Here is a 20,515-nt window from a genome sequence, read left to right as displayed (position 1 = left end):
CGTTAAAACTACAATTAATAAACAGGGTCAAAAGAATATGTGAAATGTTCCTTGTATGCATAAGTTTATCAACCCAGTGATGTAAATCGTCTTATAACACATTTCAGAGTAGACAACAATAGCTTTGGTTCGGATCCCCATCGCACAAAATGCTCGCCCTTTCAGCTGTGAGGGTGTTATAATATAAAAGTGTAACCTAAGAGTTGTCGGTGGATGGTGATGACTAGCTGCCTACCTTCTAGTCTTACACTGCTAAATTAAGTACAACTAGCACAGATAACCCTCGTGTAGTTTAGCGCGAAATTTAAAACAAACAAAACTATCACCGAAAAAACCGCAAGATCGAGGGTTGTTTTAATTTAGGTTTAGACTACGGGATTACATGGTATGCGTGTGACTAGCTATTACCATAAATCTGGCCCGGTGGTTAAGGTGCTCGACTCGTAATCTGAGGGTCGCGGGTTCGCATCCCCATCGCGCCAAACATGCTCGCCCTTTCAGCCTTGGGGGCGTTATAATGTTACAGTCAGTCCCACTATTTGTTGGTAAAAGAGTTGACGATGGGTGGTGATGACTAGTTGCCTTCTCTCTAGTCTTACACTACTAAATTAGGGACGGCTAGCGGATATACCCCTCGTGTAGCTTTGCGCGAAATACAAAACAAACAACGACTTCTTATCGATGTTTTTATCTCGCAGTGTGATTACATTGTTTGCTTCACTATGTTTCAAGTTATTAACTAATAGAGACTCCAGATTTTATTTTGAGATACTTCAATAAACGACACGATACTTTATAAATAAACAAACTGTTAAAATACTTACTCGGAAACATCTTGTGTCTGGTTTTGTCGGTTTGGATCTTTCAGTAGCTGACACTGTAAAAGAGATATTAGTTTGGTAACAAGAAAACCAATCACAATGTTGTGATCCTTTTAAGAAACAATGCTTAACAAATATTACCATTTAATGTAACACCATTACGATTATGCGTGCGATATCTTTCAAGACGAGCTTAGCCCTGTTGATTGGCGTGCCAAACTGTGGATTCAAGGGTCCGTGGTTCGCGTCCCATTACAATAAAAAATTACACTCCGAACTTTGAACCTTTAGATGCGTTATAAGAGCGATACTCAAGTTCTAGTATTTGATTGGAGTATCCCACAAGTCAGTGCTGTTATTGGCTAGCTAGCTGCTTTTCCTCTAATCCATCAGTTTAAAATAAGTTCAGGTACTCCTCATGACGACCGGGCACTCGACTCGTAATCCGAGGGTTCGAATTCCCGTCACACCAAACATGGTCACCCTTTCATTCGTGGGAACGTTATAACGTTACAGTCAATCCCACTATTCGTTGGCAAAAGAGTAGCCCAAGAGTTGACGGTGAGTCGTGATGTCTACTTACCTTCCCTCTACTCTTACACTGCTAAATTAGGGATAGCTAGTGCAGATAGCCCTTGTGCATCTTCGCGCGATATTGAAAACAAACCAACTTCTTATGACAAACTATTGTCTTTTAACATCTTAAGTTTAATTTTTTAAATAGTAATTCACTCATACAGCAAAATGTATTTATTTACGAAACGATCTCAGGATAGAAATACATTAAAATAAACGTTAAATATTATTTCTTAACTTCAACACTTTAAATAAGTCATTGTTATCAATAACAAAAATATGATTTTTTTCTTATTATTAAAACTTGCCCTTCTGTAACTCATGGATAAAGTTGATACAAGAGGTTATACTGAGGTCCTAGATGAATCACAAGCAAGACGTGGTTTTTGCTGTAATTATAGTATTATGCCACTGTTGGATCCCGTTTACAACCAATAATAACAAAGGTCTTTCGTAGCAGGTGGGAATACAATGGACTATCTACGCTCTGCGCACTGCGTGGAATCGAATCTCAGATTTTTAGCATCGTGAGTCTGTAAACTGTTTACTCATTTAAGGACTGTGAATATTCCTGTTTTTTATCATAATTGAATTACTGTTGTTAGTTAAATATTTGTATTTACGACAAACTTACTAAGGCTTGCTCTCCAAATTCTGAACCACTGATTATAATACTTATAAACACACTTACAGTTTAAAGCGCGGGAGATATTTTGTAGTAGCGAACGTATTCGAACCTGGTTCACCAACTTCAAAAACCAGAGTTCTACCACGTGCCCCTTCTATTACTGAGATGTTTTGCTCGGCAGGGCTAGGTGGGTTAAGGTGTTCGACTCGTAATCTGAGGGTCGCGGGCTCGAATCCCCCGTCACACCAAACATGCTCGCCTTTTCAGCCGTGGGGGCGTTATAATGTTTGATCAATCCCACTATTCGTTGATAAAAGAGTAGTCCAAGAGTTGGCGGTGGGTGGTGACGACTAGTTGCCTTTCCTCTAGTCTTACACTGCTAAATTAGGGATGGCTAGCGCAGATAGCCCTCGTGTAGCTTTGCGCGAAATTCAAAAACAAACAAACAATACTAAGACGTTTTTTTCTTTCGGGGGGGGGGGGCGGTTCTTAAGATACCACTGATACTAATTTCGTCGTATGTCAGTTCTTGGTAAACGTCATAATGATGATGTAATGGGCGCTTAACGTGTGTAATGTGTAATGGACGTGTGTAATGTCAGTTTTATTGTATTACTTGTAGTTTTGTTTCTTTTTAACGTTTCAAGTATCCACGTGACTGTAATTACTAATTGGGAGAAAAAGAGTCCTTATGTGTGTTTTTAAATGACATTTATGTAATAAAACATTTTCTATATTTTCAATACGCTTCCTGTTATTTGTTAATGGAAAAAGCATTCCAATAAGTTGATAAGAATTGTATAGATACTCTCTCTACAGTAAATATTGTAACAATGTAATAACATTATACACATTGTAACAATGTGGTGTGACCGACATTATACACATTGTAACAATGTGGTGTGGTCGACATTATACACATTGTAACAATGTGGTGTGGCCGACATTATACACATTGTAACAATGTGGTGTGGCCGACATTATACACATTGTAACAATGTGGTGTGGCCGACATTATACACATTGTAACAATGTGGTGTGACCAACATTATACACATTGTAACAATATGGTGTGACCAACTTTATACACACTGTAACAATGTGGTGTGACCAACTTTATACACATTGTAACAATGTGGTGTGACCGACATTATACACATTGTAACAATGTGGTGTGACCGACATTATACACATTGTAACAATGTGGTGTGACCGACATTATACACACTGTAACAATGTGGTGTGACCAACATTATACACACTGTAACAATGTGGTGTGACCAACATTATACACACTGTAACAATGTGGTGTGACCAACATTATACACATTGTAACAATGTGGTGTGACCAACATTATACACATTGTAACAATGTGGTGTGACCAACATTATACACACTGTAACAATGTGGTGTGACCAACTTTATACACACTGTAACAATGTGGTGTGACCAACTTTATACACATTGTAACAATGTGGTGTGACCAACATTATACACATTGTAACAATGTGGTGTGGCCGACATTATACACATTGTAACAATGTGGTGTGGCCGACATTATACACATTGTAACAATGTGGTGTGGCCGACATTATACACATTGTAACAATGTGGTGTGGCCGACATTATACACATTGTAACAATGTGGTGTGGCCGACATTATACACATTGTAACAATGTGGTGTGGCCGACATTATACACATTGTAACAATGTGGTGTGACCAACATTATACACATTGTAGCAATGTGGTGTGACCAACATTATACACATTGTAACAATGTGGTGTGACCAACATTATGCACATTGTAACAATGTGGTGTGACCAACATTATACACATTGTAACAATGTGGTGTGACCAACATTATACACACTGTAACAATATGGTGTGACCAACTTTATACACACTGTAACAATGTGGTGTGACCAACTTTATACACATTGTAACAATGTGGTGTGACCGACATTATACACATTGTAACAATGTGGTGTGGCCGACATTATACACATTGTAACAATGTGGTGTGACCGACATTATACACATTGTAACAATGTGGTGTGGCCGACATTATACACATTGTAACAATGTGGTGTGGCCGACATTATACACATTGTAACAATGTGGTGTGACCGACATTATACACATTGTAACAATGTGGTGTGACCGACATTATACACACTGTAACAATGTGGTGTGACCGACATTATACACACTGTAACAATGTGGTGTGACCAACATTATACACACTGTAACAATGTGGTGTGACCAACATTATACACACTGTAACAATGTGGTGTGACCAACATTATACACACTGTAACAATGTGGTGTGACCAACATTATACACACTGTAACAATGTGGTGTGACCAACATTATACATACTGTAACAATGTGGTGTGACCAACATTATACATACTGTAACAATGTGGTGTGACCAACATTATACATATTGTAACAATATGGTGTGACCAATGATATGTATATCGAGAACCTTTATTGTATTCTATTTCTAATGTACAACACACCTATTAATCAGGTGTTTAAAAATCACATCGAATTTGATAAAAAAATTCAAACTAAATAATGGCTTCTTACTTGCTTTGTTTCTTTTGCAGTGGACACTGCCTTTTCATAGGATATTTCACTGGCCAAAAAGAAAACAAAAAAGCAGAAACGTTAGGCATCTTGTATGTCAAGTTTAACAAGTGTAGATAGCTAATTAAAGTTTATTTACGAGTTTATATTGTTTTCTTTTAATTTGTAATTATCAGGAGTAAACAGGTATCTTACCGGCAGCGTGGTGGACAATCACATTCCAGTTCTCCGTTGTAGTACTTAAATCTCATATTCTCCAAGCAGGTCTTGTTACCTGCAACAAAGAACGAACTATATTGCGTAACAGAAAATGTAAGACGGAGGGCGTATTTGTTTTGTTGAATTTCGCGTGTCCACCCAGCGTAGCTTTGCGCTTGATTCTAAACAAACAAGAATTTAGCGCAAAGCTACTAGAGCGCCATCTGCACTAACCAAACCCTAACTTGGAAGTGAGAGTCCGATTTCCATGAAGACTCTTTAACAACGAATAATAGGAACACGACCAACACATTATAACGACCCCAGGGCTAACAGGGCGAACTCGATCACTAACTGGATTTGAACCTGCATATTACGAGTAGAGTGTCCTAACCATCAGGCTATCAGAGGACTCGTAGAGTGGAAAATGTTGTTATTAATAGCGCAAAGATTCACAGGGGGCCAATTATGTTGTGCTCTTTGCGTGAATCAAATCTCACATTTTAGAATTATAATCCCTCGAGTTTACCTTAGAATAGAGTAAATAGCATGTAGTGTAGCAAAAGGAAATGGAGGTTGTAACCCCCCCCCACAAAAGAGTTTGGTTAGTTTTTGAATTTCGCGCAAAGCTACACTAGAGCTATCTGCGCTAGCCGTCCCTAATTTAGTAGTGTAAGACTAGAGGGAAGGAAGCTAGTCATCACCACCCACCTCCAACTCTTGAATCCAATGAATAGTGGGATTGACCGTCACATTATAACGCCCCCACGGCTGGAAGGGCGAGCATGTTTGGTGTGACGGGGATTCGAACCCGCGACCTTCAGAACACGAGTCGAGTGCCTTAACCTCCTGGCCCCCCAAAAGAAAGAGACTGTGGTGGAGAGACGAAGAGAATCACGGAAATTTGTAGAACTTTCTCGTATTGTTATTTTATCTGTAATTAATCTAACTGTTTAACTTGTCAACGAATGCAACATGTTATATTTTGCAGTTAAACACAACACTTACATTCGTTACGTGCATTATATTATTTACAACACAAGTTTTTACCTGGTATTTTGAGTTCACACTCCGGGATATGTTTGTAGTAACTTGGTATAGGAGTGGACGTCGTGAAACAATGGCACTGCTCAATGATGTTCTTTTGGAAACAAAACTTTAGACAAACCTGTGAAAAAAGAAAGTACAAATCAACTATAAGTGTGGTAAACATACGAGAGAAGTTAGCAAGCAATTTAACTTGTATTATAGTCTACTATGAACGAATGTGAAACACACGAAAGCTTTTACTGACTTATATACCTAACTGTAGTTTTCTTCGTTTAGATTTGTTTGACGAATTCTGCTTTACTTTCCAGAAGAGATGGTAGAATTTTGTGGTTTTTTGTTTTTTTTTTGTATGTTGAATTCACGCAGATCTACACGAGGCCTATCCGCGCTAACTTTCCTAATTATGAAGTGACAGACTAGAAGGTAGGTAATTAGTCAACACCACCCATCGCTAACTCTTGGGCTACTCTTTTACAAACGAATCACAGGAATAATCTTCGCATTATAACGCCCCCGTAGCTGAAAAGGCGAGCATGTTTGGTGACATGATTCAAACCCATGACCCTCAGATTATGAATCGAGCGCCATAACCACGAGGCCATGCCAGACCCAAGATGTCGGAAGTTCTTGGATAGACAGACTTCACTGCAATTTGTAGACGGCTCCCACATTATTAAAATTGATTTAATAATTTCTGAAATAACACCGAGAAAAGTAGACGCAGGTAAAGAATGAAAGAAAATTAAAAACCATGATTGGATGATTGTTGTTAGTTTAATATTTGTATTTACGACTAACTCACTAAGGCTAGCTCTCCTAATTCTGAACTACTGATTGTCACACTTATAACACACTCACAACTTAGAGCAAAGAACGTCCTTCTGCGAAAGATGTAAAATAATATATATATTAAAATAGGAGAACTTCCCTTAGTGGAGAGATAACATTATTTCAAAACTTTCTTTAAAATGTGCGGTAAAGGTTAATCACGTGGGACGTATTAGAGGATACCGTAAAAAAAAAACTTCTAAATATCTTTCTAAAATTGATAAACGGTAAAACAAAAATTTTACACACCTGCGCTGTATAGCCATAATTTAGATTAAGGGACCATTTCAATAAATCAGTAGATTTCCAGTCGTCACTACATTTATCAGGATAAGGATGTTCCAGCCGTGTGATGTTCACCTGTTTAAAAATACAGAGGTCGTTTTTCATACAGTTATTTCACACAGTTACCTATTTACATATCTTCTCATCTGGTTAACGTGGCTTGATGTCAGACATGTTTGGAACTTTAAATATATAGGGAATTTCATTCTTATGTTATGTGAATTACTGCTACCACCATTTCTGTGTTGTGTGAATTACTGCTGCCACCATTCCTGTGTTGTGTGAATTACTGCTGCCACCATTCCTGTGTTGTGTGAATTACTGCTTGCCACCATTCCTGTGTTGTGTGAATTACTGCTGCCACCATTCCTGTGTTGTGTGAATTACTGCTGCCACCATTCCTGTGTTGTGTAAATTACTGATTGCCACCATTCCTGTGTTTTGTGAATTACTGCTTGCCACCATTCCCGTGTTTTGTGAATTACTGCTTGCCACCATTCCTGTGTTGTGTGAATTACTGCTTGCCACCATTCCTGTGTTGTGTGAATTACTGCTGCCACCATTCCCGTGTTGTGTGAATTACTGCTTGCCACCATTCCTGTGTTGTGTGAATTACTGCTGCCACCATTCCCGTGTTGTGTGAATTACTGCTGCCACCATTCCCGTGTTGTGTGAATTACTGCTGCCACCATTCCCGTGTTGTGTGAATTACTGCTTGCCACCATTCCTGTGTTTTGTGAATTACTGCTTGCCACCATTCCTGTGTTTTGTGAATTACTGCTTGCCACCATTCCTGTGTTTTGTGAATTACTGCTTGCCACCATTCCTGTGTTGTGTGAATTACTGCTGCCACCATTCCTGTTTTTGTGAATTGCTGCTGCCACCATTCCTGTGTTGTGTGAATTACTGCTGCCACCATTCCTGTGTTGTGTGAATTACTGCTTGCCACCATTCCTGTGTTTTGTGAATTACTGCTTGCCACCATTCCTGTGTTGTGTGAATTACTGCTGCCACCATTCCTGTGTTGTGTAAATTACTGCTTGCCACCATTCCTGTGTTGTGTTGATTGAAACATCAGTCCTACACTTTTGGACCATCCTGTACATCTTTAGAAAATGTAAGATGTTACTCCTGTAGAAACACAGAGACGTTCTTTATGGTGTTAAAAAAATGTTCCACAGTTTAATAAATCACTTACAAGCGGTTTTATGGAATTTTCATGAGCAACTTCTGTAAATACTTTCTAAACACGAAGAGGATCTGACGACGATTCACATGCTTTAAAGTCTTAAACTCACAGACAGTACGACTGGTTGTTTCTACTTTTTCTGTGAAAAGTATTCGCACGAAAAATATGGTACTAAAAATTTATTAACGTTTTAAATATGTTTAAAGTTTGATTATTTCCCAAAGGAATCTTCCAAGCGCAAACTCATTCGTTAAAAGCAACAGCTAAAACAATTAACAAAAAAAATCAGAGCTACAGAGAGATATGGATTCCAGAATCAAACTCGACATATACAGAAACAGTACCAACCATTCTTACTCCTATGTACGTCACGACCCCTGGTGGGACGTGAATTAGATCTTGGTCAGTATCAGCTCGTAAGAAGGGGCTATGGATGATTATTTTGACGCCTGTTTCTTTCGTTGTGGGCATGTACTGGCTGGTATTGAGGTTTAGTAGAAGCTCGAGGCCTGAATAAAAAAGGCTTACAGTTTACTTAACTTTCTTGTTTGTAAACTAGGAGGCGAGAATCACATCTGTGAGTGCTAACAAAATTAATGTAAACACCAGATCTTTAAATCTTTGCAGAACAGGAAAACACAGCTGAGAGCACTTAAATATTTTAGATAAAAAAATTAAAAGAACAGTATGTAATCAGTGTAATTAGAAACTTGTATTTGTAATTTTATTTTTATATTCTTGAATATAAACAGCCTTACGCTCTAACAATAAATAATTAATAACATCACGTAACTTCTATTGTGTTTGAATAGACCTTTTTTTAAAAAAAAATTGCTATCAAAATTTTATCTCGTAAATAAATCGTTATAATATAATTTATTTTCTCAGGAAACGTTTTAAAATAAAACTCGTGAACTAATTTGTACTGAACTAACAAATCTATTCTTCTGTCTTTCTCGTTTTCAAACTTATGTCGATTTAATATGATTCATTCTTTCTTCACCCCTGAGGCCGTTTCTGTTATTTGTTTGTTTTAATTTCGCACAAAGCTACACACAGATTATCTGTGCTAGCCGTCCCTAATTTAGCAGTTTAAGACTAGAGAGAAGGCAGCTAGTCATCACAACCCACCGCCAACTCTTGGGCTAATCTTTACCAACGAATAGTGGGATTGACCGTCACATTATAACGTCCCTACGGCGCGACGGGGATTCGAACCCGCGACCCTCAGATTATGATTCGCACGCCTTAACACGCTTGGCCATGCCGAGCCATATAAAGTTAGATAGAGAGCTCCTGTTGCTGTTTTGAAGTAAGCACAAAGCTACTCAATGGGCTATCTGTGCTCTGCCCACCACGGGTATCGAAACCCGGCTTTCAGCGTTGTAAGTCCGCAGACATACCGCTGAGCCATTGGGGGGGGATTTGTTATTTGTATTTATATTCCAGTCTAATGGAGCAGCTTTCACGACAGGATCAGAAGTGACAACTTTATCTGGGAGTGAGCGAGTTTGCCGAAGTAACCTAACAGTTGCTCGAACGTGGTTTAATGTAGGCTTAGAAATGGAAAAAAGAGAGGCGAGATAAACACGTAGTCAGGTCAAAATTTTGGGTTGGCCCGGAGTTATGACGAACAGAGAGTAACTGTGCGTAAAGTTGAAACCATGAATCAATCACGAAAACCCTCGGTTGTTGTTGAGCGGACGCGCCATGGTTCTACGTGTCTCTTTCGTTTATAAATTACAAATAAAGTAGCTGTGTTGACAGGGAAGTGGTGAATATAGCAAATTAAAGACAAAGGAAAAGGTGGAAGACCGGTGCGGCAAATACTTAAAAAAATACAATTTATATCAAATACTGGTAATTATTCTTTAAAAAAAAAGGTTTTTCCAGGGAATTGTGCTCCAAAAAAGTCAAAATAAAAGTCACCATAATTATGAACAGTGTTTGGAAAGATTGAAAATGAATTGATCGATTACCGCGTGTGTTTTCTTATAGCAAAGCCACATCGGGCTATCTGTTTAGTTCACCGACAGGAATCGAACCCCTGATTTTAGCGTTGTAAATCCTTAGACTTACCGCTGTACTAGCGGAGGACTAATCCATTAGCTGTACAAATAAAAACACCAAAATTTGTATAAATTTCTATAACCACTGTTGTAAACTATTATTATATAAGTCCCCGGTGAGACAGTATAAAGCCTCGGTTTTACAACTTTAAAAAAAGGGTTCGATTCCCCTCGACCAGAGAGCATGATATACACTATTAAATAAATGTTATTTATTATTATTATTTTGCGATCTTACAATAGAAACTTTAACAAAATTACCAGTTATTTTTATAAATAGGAAACCACATAATTAATATTTTCATTACATAAAAATGCTAAAAGTCCAAAAGATATACAGAGAAAGATACTGAACACACACCGTATCTCGGTCCGGTAAATAGTAAACCCAACACACCGTATCACGGCCTGATAAAGAATAAACACTCACCGTATCTCGGTCCGGTAAATAGTAAACCCAGACACACCGTATCACGGCCTGATAAATATTAAACACTCACCGTATCTCGGTCCGGTAAATAGTAAACCCAGACACACCGTATCACGTCCTGATAAATATTAAACACTCACCGTATTTCGGTCCGGTAAATAGAAAACACACACTCACCGTATCACGGCCTGATAAATAGCAAACACTCACCGTATCTCGGTCCGGTAAATAGCAAACACTCACCGTATCACGGCCTGATAAATAGCAAACACTCACCGTATCACGGCCTGATAAATACTAAACACTCACCGTATCTCGGTCCGGTAAATATTAAACACTCGCCGTATCTCGGTCCGGTAAATAGTAAACACTCACCGTATTTCGGTCCGGTAAATAGTAAACACTCACCGTATTAAGGCCTGAAAAATAGCAAACACTCACCGTATCTCGGTCCGGTAAATAGCAAACACTCACCGTATCTCGGTCCGGTAAATAGTAAATACTCACCGTATCACGGCCTGATAAATAGTAAACACACACTCACCGTATCATTGCCTGATAAATATTAAACACTCGCCGTATTTCGGTCCGGTAAATAGTAAACACTCACCGTATCTCGGTCCGGTGAATCCTGACAACCTTGTGGATCTCTGTCTCTTTTCTTCGTCCTCGTGAAAGTTAAACGTGTAACAATTGCCGTAAGATGAATAGAACACTTGCGTGAAGAGACTTGTAAAATAACAGATAAAATTTTGAATGTTAGGCCTAAGGATCAGAATCATGTTTCTTTACATAGTGAGCGTCAAATTAGTTTGTGTATAAAATCCAATAATCTAAAAGTGATAATATCAAAAAAAATCTTACTTGTAAAACATTTAAGACTTTTCAACCGAGCGATAACGGTTGAGGGCTTATAATATTAAAGTTCAAATTCTGTTCCCTGCGTTGGCACAGCATGGATAGCCCTTCGCGAGCTTTGTGTTTAAAAATAAGCCTTTGAATTAACATTTTAAAAACGTATAGGTCAAATACTAAAAAAATACAAAAAACGAACGAACTGTGTCAGATAATACGTGTTGAAAGGACGTCCTAGAAGCAAAGTTATGGACGGGAAGTTTTAACCTGTGGAGTTTGTTCCTTCAATCTGTTCAGTTTGTACTGCAGTGGGTCTCATTTTATGGTCAAATGTTGGTCTTCTAGTAGCAAGTTAAATACGTGTAGCTCTGAAAATCGAGTTTCGATACTCGTGACAAGAACAGCACAGATAACTCACTAGTGATGATTGGAAAAGGGGGTAATGGGCGGATGAGTCCAAGTTTTAAATTTTGATTCGAAGCGTAGGTTGTACGTCCAGAAGAATAAAAGGTGAAAGACATTTAACTCAATGTATAGCACCTACCATGAAGTTTAGGGGAGAGAATGTGATGGTTTTACTGCTGAGGCAAAAGGAAATATTCACAAAATAGATGGAATAATGGACCAGTACAAGTACCATCCGTATGGTTAGTGTATTACTGGTAAAGGATTATACTACCAAGAAGATAATGACCCCAAACACTCATCTAACCTTTACAAAAGTTACTTAGCTAAGAAGGAAGTTGCTGGAGTCATCAAGGTCATGCAGTGACCCCTACAGAACCCCGATCTTGACCCAACCAAGCATATCTGGAATTTAATAGATCAAAAACTTAACAAATCAAAAGTTACTTCCAAAGAAACTTTATGGGGGTATATTAAAGGCATTTGGAATAAAATCCCAAAGGATATTTTGATTAAATATGTTACAACAATGCCTGAAAGACTGTTTGCTGTTATTAAAGGGGACACAAACACTTCCACTGAGTGTCTGTTGTACTAAATATGAAGACTAAAAACACTTTGACGTTTCATCTGTGATTTACCTTCCATTGTTCGTTGAAAGTAGCCTGAAGTTTTGACTTTATCCTAACACTTTTAACAGTACGGTTTTGTTTGTTTGTTTGTTTTGAATTTCGCGCAAAGCTACTCAAGGGCTATCTACGCTAGCCATCCCTAATTTAGCAGTGTAAGACTAGAGGAAAGGCAGCTAGTCATCATCACCCACCGCTAACTCTTGGGCTACTCTTTTACCAACGAATAGTGGGATTGATCAAATTTATAACGCTCCCACGGCTGAACAGGTGAGCATGTTTGGCGCGACCGTGATTCGAACCCGCGACCCTCGGATTACGAGTCGAACGCCTTAACCCACTTGGCCATGCCGGGCCTGAACGGTACAGTACCGAGGGTTTAAGTTTGCGTCTCGATTCCACGTAAACGCGCTCCATACTTTGGGTCCGTGGGTGCACACCTGAATGTGAATGTTAGTTTAATTGTTCTACAAGAACAGCCAGGAGCATGCTCATTACATAAGCATGCTCCTGGCTGCTTATTACATGTTTTGTGAGATGACTATAATTCACAATGACTAGACCTGGTAATTATTTAAATGAGGTTTTGGTACAGATAACGGTTAATATAACAAAGTTTATTTCCAGTTACTGTAATAAGAACGAGGAACTAACCAACATCAAACACACAGATACACATAACACTGAGAGTAGCCCAAGAGTTGGCGGTAGGTGCTACTGATGAATTGCCTTCCCTATAGCCTATCAATTAAACTTAGGAAAGGGTAAAGTTCTAAACAAATGTATTTTTCAAGAAACTAACCGAACCAAATGCGTCCTCTTTCCAAGATTCCAAATCAAAACAAAGGGTTTTTGGTATTGTTGTTGTTGTTGTTTTTTTCAAAATTCTACACTTAATAAAATCCTTTGTTCGAGATGCTAAACGAAACAAATTCGTGTTGTGAAAGATGCTAACAGAACAAAATAATTTGGCTATATACAGAATGCCCTCTTTGACCCGGTATGGCAAAGTAGTTAGGGTCGCGGGTTCAAAACCCTGTCCCAAAAAACGTGCTTGCGCCTTCAGCTGTGGGGGAATTATAATGTCACAGTCAATACTACCACTCGTTGGTAAAAGATGAACTAAAGAAATGCTAGATTAAGGACGGCTAACGCAGATAGCCTTCATGTAATGTTGCGTGAAATTCGAAATAAACCAAGCCAGAAGGCCTTCTATTATATGTACTTTATACTAATGACAATGTTCTGTATGAATTCTGATATTCACTGAAATGGACAAACCTGCTGTTTGTGCAATCTTTTCCTTCATACGAACAAGACAGAATAAGGTTTTCCCAGGACTGTCCTAGCTTTTTAGCCTGGTCGCGGTCAGTTCGTTCCAAGGTGGACAGAAAGGATTTTAAAGAGTTGGTCAATTTCCAAAATGGACTTTGATTATTTTCATTTAAGTCAAATTCGTCCATAATTGTAGTTGCACACGTGCTGAGCTGGTCTTTCTAGAGGAAAAGGAGAGAGACATGGAAGAACACGTTCATTGATAAAATATAAACGGATTTTCATTCAATGTTTAAAAGGTATAGAATATTTTCAGCATTTTTGTCGTCTGCTCATAAAAAGTTGTAAGTTAAATTTACTTGAAAACGATTTTATTTTTTAACTAATCTCACAAATAGAAGTAATAAACATTTTTAATGAGGGCGTTTGTCTGAAATATATTTTTCTCCTGAGTTTTCATCTTACTTGTTTTAACCCTGAAGAAATCCACGCACAAGATAGGCCACTACTTACTAAGTTTTGTGCAACGTTTGAAAGCATCTTTAGGCCATCAGGAGTTATCAAACAGATGGGACTCTGAAATGAAAAACGTGTTCTTTTATCTTTTGACCTAACCATTTCCACAATAATGTTTCAATCCCAAAATTACAATTTACAATAAGAGAAACGGTTAACCGATAACCTTTAATATGAAATAATAAACAATCCTGAACAAATTAACGTTAAACAGTTACCGTAGCAACTTAGGATAGTCATTCACAACGTAATCGGTTCCCATGGCAACGCAGTATGATCCTTACTGAAACAAACATCCTGGTAACTCAGCTCTAAGACTGAGGGCTTATAACACTAAAAATCGAGTTTCAATACCTGCGATTGGAAGAGCCCTAGTACTTCATTGTGAAGCTTTGTGTTTAACAACGAAACGAGATCCCAAACAGTTTCACGTGTACCAGTTACTATAACAACGTAATATTTAGCATTTAACTGTTACTATAGCAACGTAATTACCCAGTTTAATGTGTATATTATTATAACAACGTAATATTTAGCATTTAACTGTTACTATAGCAACGTAATTACCCAGTTTAATGTGTATATTATTATAACAACGTAATACCCATTTTAGCATTTAACTGTTACTATAACAACGTAATACCCATTTTAGCATGTATCTGTTACTGTAGCAACGTAATTACTTGAACAAACCTTCATTGATGATGTTATATTCTGTAGAAGAGCTATCAGTTCTTCGGGGACATCAGAAGTTCCAAGATTACAACCCTAGTGGAATTGCAACAAACCATATATAATCAAACCAATGATTAACTTCTCAGATTTGGCAACTATTCTAGACGTTAAAAATAACCACTTCAAGCTTATAGCCCAACAAAACTGTACTAAAAAATGGAGAATAACTTATTATTTAAAGAAATTTTAAAGATTTACTCAATAATATAATTTTTTGCTCAGTTGCAATGAATCATCATTAAAGCTGGGTAAAAAATATTGGTGTGGCCATGACACGTAACTATGTTTTGCAGCTTACGCAAATATACTGGACATGTTCGCGTTAAGTTTTCAGACAGTTTTAGTTATTACGTTTATCTCGTTTAATTATTTTGCTTTATTTACTTATTTATATTAAAAAGTTTTATTGCTCCTAATTAAAAATCCCTCTCCAATTATCTTCCTTCCCTTGATAATTTTATGAAGCTTACATTGTATAACACCATTAGTGATGCAGCATACTTTTATTAACGTTAAGTTTGATTTGAATATAAATAAAGAAAAACAAAGATGCATACGTCATTGAAATCAACAAATCACGTGAAAAATTAGCGCCCTCTCCCGTTTACAGTTTCCATCGCCTCGGGGGTGGGCGTAAATTAGGAGCAATAGGGTATTTAAGGGGAAAAAAATCGGTTTTTACAGAAAGAAATATACGTTTTGGAATATGTCCAGTCTTATACATAATTACCAAGAAAAGATTAAATATAATTTAAAAAAAAGTCTTAAATAACTACTATTTTCATCGAAAATAATTATGGTATTGTTAGAAAACACATCTCTGGGTATAAATACGTTCAGAAAAATCTTATTGTGAATTTGAAATATACTCTATTGGAAAAGTGACATATTTCAAATAAACTAAAACGACTCTAGACAACAAGTTATGACAGTCACACATAAGTAACTATTCTATGTACTTACTGTGGTTTCTTGAAGTGTTTGTTGGAACAGTGGAGCGACTGCCTTGACTATATTTGTGATGTTATTGGAAGAGAATAGAGTTTTTACGTCTGCAAGGCCACCCAAACCCAAGTTCTCTAACCCCTGAAATAAACACATATTCATCAGCTCACAAACAGAAATACATGTACCCCCTTCTTTTGTGCTTTTAAAAAATATATATATTATTTCAATATCTTTGCTTTTTGAGCCGTTTCGAAGTAGAGACGGGTCCACATCTACCAACTTTCAAAACTCTACCGCCAAATATCTCCTCTCTCACAGTGGTTCAATAGTAAACGCAATGGCTTATAACGTTTAAATTTGAAGTTCGATCCTTATAGTGAGCTCAGTGAAGTAGTTCCTTAAGTAGATTAGCACTTCAGTAAGAACGAGAAAAATTAGGCCTTCATTAAAAATTATAATTCAATGAAGTTTTGGCACTTCAAGCGAAACTTTACACTTCAATACCTGCGACTGCGAAGTTCTCGAGAAAAATACAGATATTCTGTTTAAAAACAACACAGTTTGATTTCAGTAATGTATTAAAGTTTATCGAGATATGTAAAGAAAGCTGGTATATATATATTACTTCTTGTAGCACTGTGTCTGACACCTCTTTCCTGAAAATACTAAATAAAAAACAATATTTACCTCAATTTGTGTCGTTTTTAAATATCCAGAACTTGAGTGGTCTAACTTTTAATTTATAAATAAGAGATACGGTTTGGCTGGTATGGGTTAACACTTTTTCGACCTTCCTAAGTCATCTTCAGGTTAAGAAATTCTTAACCTAAAAATGGCGACCTAGGAAGGTCGAAACGTTGTTTTCTTCTTATCAATAAAAGTGTTAATACCCATACCAGCCATTCTGAGATACATTTTTATTTCAAGTTGGTTTCTCGTCATCAAGAAGAGATACGATTTCGTTGTTTCGAATATTCACGCACAGTGGTATGTCTGCGGAGTTAAAAACTGTTAAAAACCGAGTTTCGATACTCGTCGTGGGCAGAACACAGATAGCCCATTGTATAGCTTTAAGCTTAACTACAAACAAATAAAAACTTATATTTGATCCTTTAATTTTCAGCTATTTAATTTGTCTGTAAAAGAATCTAGCAAAACGTTTTACTATTTTTATTATTTTCCTTTTCCAGTATAACTCCACCTCCACCCTATGGAACAGTGGTAATAGTACGTACTTACAATGCCAAAATATGAGGTTCGATTCTCCACGGTAGACCGTGTGGCTTTGTTCTATAAAACAAACAAATGCTACAAAGTAAAACTTACCAGGGCTTTAGATATGACAACACTGAGGCCATCGAAAGCACCGCCACTGAGTCCATTCTGAAAAAAAAAAAAAAAGTTAAACATATAAATCAGTCCAACGAAGGCACCCTTCCCGAGTACATTCTGAAAAAAAAGTTAAACATATAAATCAATCCATCGAAGGCACCCTTTCGGAGTACATTTTGGAAAAAAAAGATAAAAAAGACAGCTGGATCCATCAAAGGCACTGTCACTGAGTCCATTCTGAAAAAAAAAGTTAAACAGACAATTGCGTCCATATAATCTATTCTACCTTACAAATAAGATTGAAGACTGGATCTAATTGTTAAGACATTAAACTATTAAGTAAGTGTATTTCATAAACCCTGAATCTTTTATGTTAATCCTAAAATAATAATTTAAATAAAACACCTATCCCTCAAATGAGTACATGTTCCTGTCAAATGCCTTACTGGCTTACTGTCTGTTTCTTTTTCTTAAAGTCAGTGTGACATCGAATTTTTTTTATATCACGAAGTCTCGAAACCTTTTTATTCCTAGGTGGCGCTCTGTTTAACAGTGCACTGCTATACGCGTCCAATATGTGTAACATATTTACGTAAGTATAATAAGAAAGTAATTAGATTATTATTAAACATTATTTTTTTACGTACCACGAGGCTTAATTTAAATTATAACTTATTGGTAGCAACAAAATAGATCAAAGGTCGGTAGGTTGCATAATGTTGTTCGTATAGCGACAACAATAAAATGTTATTAAATCACACAGAACAATTCTTTCAAAACAATATTAGGAAGAAAATGCTGGACTTAAAAAATTAGAAACCTGATTTTGGGATGACATAAACGATATATATATATATCGATAGATAGATAGACAATTTATTTATTGTGCATTTTTATTAAAACAATCATTTTGCACTTTTATCTTAGTATATATATTGAGGACTAGCATAATGCTCCTTTGCTGGGACAAGTTTTGAGATATATTACTGGGATTACGGCCGATAATACAGATAACAGCTAAGGAACCTAACTGATGAATCAATGCATTGTTATAATTAAAATTTTACTTTAGTTAACTCGGTAAGTTCAATGAGCCACGTTATTCAATTGATTAAATTTTGGTTGTTATCTACTACAGTTAGTACACGTAAATAAAAAAAAAAGGCTTTTCAAAAGTGTGGTAAAGGTAAGGATAGCAAATACCAATCGTTCAAAAACAATGTAAACAAGATGGTAGGGATGGTGTCTACATCATTGTACAGACGCCATCCTTACTATCTTGTTTACATGTGACCACTTGCTTCACTTTTTTATAAAAAGTTTCTTCAATTCTATGATTGTTGTTTTTTAATACAATGTCTCAATAGATACAGGAAGATTATACTTTTAACCAAGTTCTAAATACAATAAAGTTCCAACTGTAATATTTATTGTTTATCTGTTATTCACTGGTAATTCATGTTTTCATTCTGTACTTGGCTTTTTGAGGAATATCAAATATCTATAAGGGAGCTAACGTTAAAGGGTAATTATAACATTGTTTGCATAGAATTACGATTTATTTTAAAATTACTACTGGTTATTAATAATAGTACCTAATAATACCTTAATAATACCTAAAAAAAGCGGATACTACGTTTAAAACTTTGTTACCTCAGTGAAATTAACTGACACCGTTGTTTTAGTTTTCATGTAATAATAAAGGACAAGAAATTCCAACTTATTGTTATGATATTTACAGACATTACCAGAACTTGTGACTCAGTTATTAGATAGATATTGTTATAAAAGGAAACACTTTAACTAATATAAAAACAATATAACTAGGCCTAGTTGTTACTTATTGTTTACGGACCTTGTAACAATATAACTAGGCCTAGTTGTTACTTATTGGTTACGGACCTTATAACAATATAACTAGGCCTAGTTGTTACTTATTGTTTACGGACCTTATAACAATATAACTAGGCCTAGTTGTTACTTATTGTTTATGATTCTTCATCAAAGTTTTAATATGTTACAACTCATCTTCAAACAAAAACTGAAAATTACAGATGAAAAATGACGTCATCACTGGCCCATAGCCTATCTGTAAAGGGTTGAATTCCTTTAAAACAGTTCCTCGGTAAGCCAGGTGTAAGTTTAAGAACTTACAACTCTAAAATCCGAAGTTCGATTCCCTTCGGAAGGCATGGAGTAGATGTTTCTATGTGTAGCTTTAAGCTAAAAGAAACAAGTACACCCCTTAAAAGCATGAAATAGATTTAAAACAACAACGAACCTATTTTGTGTTCTTCGGTTTACCCTAGAATTATCTGTTGGACTTTTAGACATTTTTTTTCTAAATTATTTGAGCAACAAATCGTTTGTAAGGTTCTGGTTGTGATGGATAATTACAAAAAAACAAGAGTAAATTATTTTACGTATTGTAATTAAAAACCCATTAATTATTTTACGTATTGTCCCTGGCCTGGCATGGCCAGGTGGTTAAGGTATTCGACTCGTAATCTGAGGGTCGCGGGTTCGAATCTCTGTCACGCCAAACATGTTCGCCCTTTCAGCTGTGGGGGCATTATAATGTTACGATCAATCCCACTATTCTTTGGTAAAAAGAGTAGCCCATCAGTTGGCGGTGGGTAGTGATGATTAACTGCTTTCCCTCTAGTCTTACACTGCTAAATTAGGGATGGGTAGCGCAGATAGCCCTCGTGTAGCTTTGCGCGGAATTCAAAAACAAACAAACGTATTGTCCCCTGGAGGGTTAGTGGTAAGTTTACGTTAATATCTAGGTCTCGATTCCTCAGCGGCGGACAGTGTGTCTTTGTTCACTCTTAAAAAGAAAAGAAAGAAAAATAAAAGGGAAAAATTGCGTACAAAAAGAACTATTTCATCCATTTTTTGTCAGTACCGTAATCGTAAATAATACAAAATTACTCCGCAACAGTAGTGAACAGTATAAAAAGTATAATACAAAATTACTCTACAACAGTAGTGAACAGTATAAAAAGTATAATACAAAAATTACTCCGCAACAGTAGTGAACAGTATAAAAAGTATAATACAAAATTACTCCGCTATAGTGGTGAACAGTATAAAAAGTGCGGAGATTAGTTGAATTTTCTGATCTGGTTTATACAATTTTTTATTTA

At 36.6% G+C, this 20,515-nt stretch overlaps 1 protein-coding gene across 2 annotated transcripts in view; it reads right to left on the bottom strand.

The window, feature by feature from the left end:
- Positions 1-20,515, bottom strand: part of LOC143234650 (degenerin-like protein unc-105) — a 49,469-nt gene that overhangs the window by 14,199 nt on the left and 14,755 nt on the right. For both annotated transcript variants that reach the window (XM_076472162.1, XM_076472161.1), the window contains exons 5-16: positions 17,361-17,417; positions 16,050-16,172; positions 15,045-15,119; positions 14,349-14,411; positions 13,842-14,056; positions 11,282-11,400; positions 8,521-8,681; positions 6,948-7,058; positions 5,871-5,988; positions 4,818-4,896; positions 4,623-4,671; positions 825-877 (exon numbers count right to left, since the gene is read on the bottom strand). In XM_076472162.1, coding sequence (XP_076328277.1) covers positions 825-877; positions 4,623-4,671; positions 4,818-4,896; positions 5,871-5,988; positions 6,948-7,058; positions 8,521-8,681; positions 11,282-11,400; positions 13,842-14,056; positions 14,349-14,411; positions 15,045-15,119; positions 16,050-16,172; positions 17,361-17,417 — 1,223 coding nt within the window. The remainder of the gene's footprint in view (positions 1-824; positions 878-4,622; positions 4,672-4,817; positions 4,897-5,870; positions 5,989-6,947; positions 7,059-8,520; positions 8,682-11,281; positions 11,401-13,841; positions 14,057-14,348; positions 14,412-15,044; positions 15,120-16,049; positions 16,173-17,360; positions 17,418-20,515) is intronic.

This window comes from Tachypleus tridentatus, chromosome 12 (assembly GCF_004210375.1).
Source record: "Tachypleus tridentatus isolate NWPU-2018 chromosome 12, ASM421037v1, whole genome shotgun sequence".
Classification (NCBI taxonomy): domain Eukaryota; kingdom Metazoa; phylum Arthropoda; class Merostomata; order Xiphosura; family Limulidae; genus Tachypleus; species Tachypleus tridentatus.
Note: the sequence above shows the minus strand (reverse complement) of the source record. Positions and strands in the feature narration are given on the sequence as shown.